The sequence below is a fragment of the Saccostrea cucullata genome, unplaced genomic scaffold, assembly GCF_032062105.1.
Source record: "Saccostrea cucullata isolate Sc308-1 unplaced genomic scaffold, CSIRO_AGI_Scuc_v1 ctg448, whole genome shotgun sequence".
Taxonomy (NCBI): Eukaryota; Metazoa; Mollusca; class Bivalvia; order Ostreida; family Ostreidae; genus Saccostrea; species Saccostrea cuccullata.
In genome coordinates this window covers 445,001-450,086 of record NW_026937346.1, presented here as the reverse complement: position 1 = coordinate 450,086, position 5,086 = coordinate 445,001, and the positions used below count along the sequence as shown (strand labels likewise).

The 5,086-nt window shown below is 32.4% G+C and overlaps 1 protein-coding gene across 4 annotated transcripts in view; it reads left to right on the top strand.

Moving 5' to 3' along the window:
* Positions 1 to 328: 328 nt before the first annotated feature.
* LOC134247976 (major antigen-like) overlaps positions 329 to 5,086 on the top strand; it is a 33,162-nt gene continuing 28,404 nt past the window's right edge. For 3 of the 4 annotated variants that reach the window (XM_062730383.1, XM_062730381.1, XM_062730382.1), the window contains exons 1-2: positions 330 to 1,120; positions 3,058 to 3,255. In XM_062730383.1, coding sequence (XP_062586367.1) covers positions 418 to 1,120; positions 3,058 to 3,255 — 901 coding nt within the window. In that variant the 5' untranslated portion in view covers positions 330 to 417. Of the gene's footprint in view, positions 1,121 to 3,057; positions 3,256 to 5,086 lie in introns of all 4 variants that reach the window. The other variant, XM_062730384.1, reaches the window with a different exon arrangement.

Genomic DNA, 5,086 nt, shown 5'->3' with positions numbered 1-5,086 from the left:
TTACAAAGTTAAAAGTCAAATTAAAGTCTCGACAAAAATACTTCTTACTGTTTTAAGGCATAAAAAATATTATGAGATCCTAGAAAAGTTATGTACAGGTGTAACTGCTGTAAATAATAGAGCACTTTAGATTCAAGGTCGTTAAATTTTGCTTACGTTGGCCTGAGTTTTAAAGATAACATAAAAGTACTTAAGAAGCAAAGTGTTTTATTCGTCTAAGTTGCTTTGATAACCTCTTCAAAATTATCCTTTGAAAAGTGTAGGAAATCCCGTTTATAGTATATACCGCTCTTTGTGTCTTAAAAATATAATATCTTCCACTTGTACCGATTATTTCATTTTGCTCCTGGGCCTAGAAGGGTTTCTTTTCATCGTTTAAAGAATTCAGTTGTTAACATTTAGTACAGCGCTTTGAAAATGATGTTTTCACAATTTACATTTCTGTGGATAATATTTGCCATAGTAGATTCCCATTCCCTACTGACAGAAAAGAAGGCAGAAGATGGCATTAGTGTAAAAAGCGAAATTGTCATTAACAATCTACAGAACCAGATAAACCAAGAAACGGTGATAAGGCTTTCATTGCTGAAACAAGTGTATTCATTGGTCAACGATATGATAAACGTGAAAAATGAAATGGCATCCATGAAAACCAACACAGCAGAAATAAGAAAAAGTACTGATGACCTTCGGCATGAAGATAATAAAATGTTGAATGAAATAGCACAGATGAAACAGGACCATAACAATAAATCTGAAATCATAATTAATGAGCAGAATGAGCATGACAAAATGTTGAGTGAATTAAAACAGAAGATGAAAATTAACCAAAACGACACATCGGAAAGGATGATAAACTACAAGCGTGAATATGAAATTTTTTTTAGTGAAATAGAACAGAAGATGAAATTTGACCATAAGGACACATCTGAAAGGATAGCGAAGGCACAGCTTGAATATAAAACGATGTTTAAAAAATTCGAACAGAACATGAAATCTAATCAAGATGACACATCTGAAAGAATAGTAAACATAAAGAAAGACTTACTTAACGTTAATAATTCTGTGGGACTTCTCCATAATTATACTGACAAAATCAATTCTAAGTACGGCATCCAAGGTATGTAAAGTTGTCTACATGTATATCATAATCATTATATACAACAATGTACTTAAGGTCAAGATTTAGTAAGTGAAATGTGCCAGCAAATTTTCAGATTTTATTCTTTATGATTCTTTTAATGATCCTTATATGATGCTTAATATATCTTGGTCAATTAGGTATTTCGGGACATAATTTTTTAAATAAATAGACAAAAAAAGTTTTCAAATGTAATTTTAAATAAAAAATGAAGAAAGTCAGGTATAAATTTTGAAGATTTTTGAGATTTTTTTCTTTCCATATAAAGAAATGTATAAATATTGCCTACCACCTCTTTGAGAACGATTTTTCGTTTCTTCTTAAACTCTACTTCAGAATGATATCAAAATGAATATAAATATCGAGGTTACTTTTGACGTGATTTCAAATTGAATGTCATGAAAATGCTTCATTTTCTACATACTTACAGGACAATTACGGGACAATTTAAGCTTAGATCAATTATGACGTCATAATTGATCTAGCACCAAAACACAGTCAAACGTCGTTTGCTAGATCTTGACCTTAAGAAACATGCACTTGTTCAGGCCCCGGGATCATGAAGCATCTTAAGTCAAAAAATGCCTTAGATGCTTAATTTTTTTAGAGGTCAAGCAGCCCAAAATGAAAATGCCTTCCGATTTTGTATCATCAATCTGCTGTTGTATGCAAATTATTAGTTTCCTTTAACAAGTTTTAAAGATTTTATAGATAATTGAAATGTTGACTTAAGTCTAAGTCTGTTTCATAATCCCGGGGCCAGGATTGTTCCTGGTTGTTCCAAACAATATGTGGCACAATAAATGTAGAATTTGTCCATTTCACTGCTTCGTGAACTAAATTATGAATGCTTGGACTGAAGGTCACCCGATTTTTTTTTATTTCTGTTGATCATGATGATGATTATAAAATATCAAATTCAACTTTGAGAATACAAAGCAAAAATATATTGTTTGATTGTTTTTAAAGGTTTACAAATTTGACACTACTTGAAACTCGTTCTCATATTAATTGCTCAGTTTGTGATAGATAAAAACGCTAGGTATTTTCATTGAAAACTAACATCAGATATAATTAGTGCTTTAACCAAAAATTTGAAGAGAAAGACTGAACCTAGCTTTCCATTAATAAGATTACCAAATAAATTGGCAGAACCTATAATAATTATGTCATTGATAAGATTGTCACTAGATTCCTTACGAAGACAACCCATGTTTGATGTAATTATTTTAACGTTCATTCAATCATTGTAGCTAAGTTCTTACTTAGAACAATTGTACTATTAGTTGACATGTTTCCTAGTTATCGGTAATTTTATTTAAGCTGTTTTTATAAGAAACTCTCTCAAATTATCTTTTGTTGTTGTTTTTGTCTCAAGTATGCATGCCTTCACCCGTAGCACATATATAACAACACAAAAACTTCTTTTGCCACCTAAGCATTCTTAACAGCAAACTGAGATGCAGATCTAAAGTTAACTGTAAATGTAAAGAAAAGTTGTACATGTATGATATACATGATAATCCGGTCTTTTGGTCTTTTAAACATGAGATTAAAATACAGACGTCTCATTCTAATAATTCCAGAGATGTCTTATTTCATTAATTTGCCAAACAGTATTCAATCAAAATATTAAGTTTTATTCAACCAAATTACTATATTCTTTTTTTAAATTTAATTTAGACGTTTAGAAAAATATATGCCATCTATGATAGCATGTAGCAGTATAACTTACTTGAGCTTTGTGGACTTCTTGAAAAAATAAATTCTATATTTTGTATTGTTTCATGGACTTTTGAGCTCGAATACTCTTCGTTATCTCCATATATTTCATAGATAATTACAGAATACTTTCTCAATTTGTTAAAATTATATACTAGAAAAACTTTGTGTACTGAAGTTTTATTGAATTACAGAAAAGACCGTGAGGGATTTAGTATCTGAGCTTGAGAAGATTCGGGGTAGACTGGGTGTCCTGCACAATGAGAGTGAAAGAATGCGGTCTGAAACACAACGAATGTTAGTCAACTACAACGAAACCACACTGAAAATGAGGGACGACTTACGAAATATCACTTCTATGGTCGACAGCTTGAATTTATTTCAATTTAAAGGTTTGTAAATAATTCATACTTTCACCAAAAAATAGTTGAAGTTTAATATGATTGGACTCAATATTTATTCTAAAAAAATAATGGCAAAAATTCATCACATATCTTTGCAATTCTTTAGTTAACAAGTCGGGCAATTTATACGTTCAGAATCGGTCCTTAAAGTTACTGAATATCTACAGTAAAAGTTTCATATCTTTTATCAAAGAGTGGGCGGACTTATCGTGCTATTTTGGATCTTTTTGAGACTGCTCTACCAAGCTGTAAATGAAGCTAATCCAAAATATTATAAAAAGCAATGGAAAGAGCTACATGTACATAATTACACAAGGCAGAACATTTGTACAAAAGGAATGTCTTGTTGCCATAAATCCAAATTGAAGCAACAAATCATAAAAAATTTAAATATATGATTGATTGATTTCATATTGTTTAACGTCCCTCTCGAGAACTTTTCACTCATATAGAGACGTCACCGTATGCCGGTGAAGGGCTTCAAATTTTGACCTTAACTCGGCACTAAGGGCCATTGAGCAGTGAGGGATCTTTATCGTGCCAACACCTGCTGCTGACACAGGGCCTCGGTTTTTAAGGTCTCATCCGAAGGACCCACAACTTTCACTTCAAAGTGCCGAGTGCATGGCGAAGGAATAGTTGCTACCCATGTTATCGACTAGGTCAGTCGCGGCTGAGATTCGAACTCACGACCTCCCGTTCACGAAGCGAGCGCTCAACCGACTGAGCTGCCGTGAACGGTTTTAAATATATGCAATGTATTTTACAGCGATGTCAATGGGAAAGTTTAAAAAATGTGAGGACACACAAAATTTAAACAAATTTTCATTTGCTAAATGCTGAAAAAGGTATTCAAATTCGCTCAAATACATGATGATCAAGGTCAAGTTGAAGAATACAATGTAACTAATTCCACGAGTACTCTCGCAGGTAGACATCACGTACAATTGGCTGAGAGCCAACTATGTGGAAGAAATACTATATGTTATATTTACCTGCATGTGACGTTCTAGGTGAATACATGGCTTTGTTTCCTCTTCATTGATTTAAACAAACATCGAGAAATTCCAAATAAATACAAATTGTTTCAGAAAGCTATTTTAACAATAATGACTTTTTTCATATGAAGAAAATATATTATCGGGTGAGTGTGGTTAGTGGGGGTGCAGGGACTCCCCTCCAACACTTTTACTAAGCTACATTTTTTTTTTCGGCTGTCAGTTTTCCCACAAATACTCCCGTTCAAAATCATTCCTATAAAAAGACTGACATTATATCTTTTCCATGGCAACTAAAATGGATTTTTTTTAAATTCACATTGATACGACTGGTTTTACATTTTCACTCTGCTTCTATCTTGTATTTGGCCAGGGCTTAATTAAATGCAAACAAGTAATGATCTGTATCATTTTATGAGTGAATTATATAATAAACAATTATTGCTGGGTTTTTGGTCAATACAATGATATAGACATCTTTGAAGTACAATATTCACCAAGCTGTTCGGGCTCGTGAGTACTCCTCATGCAGATGGAAAAATCACTGTATTGACCTTAAAAAAATAGCAAAAATTGTATACTATGCAACAGTTCAGTTGAAGTCAAAACAAGGTTAACGCAGTCAAAACAATGGAAGCGAGAAGTTTGTTTTGGGAATGTTTTTGTTAAGTTAAGTATGATCGCACTTTAGTCGGCTCTCCTCCTTTTAATATGGTATTATATTGTTTAATATACGAGGGCTGTTCAATAAATAATGTACTCGGTACTCAGAAAGAAAAAAAGACACTTTTCAATGATTTAGTCTTCATGATTTTACTTAT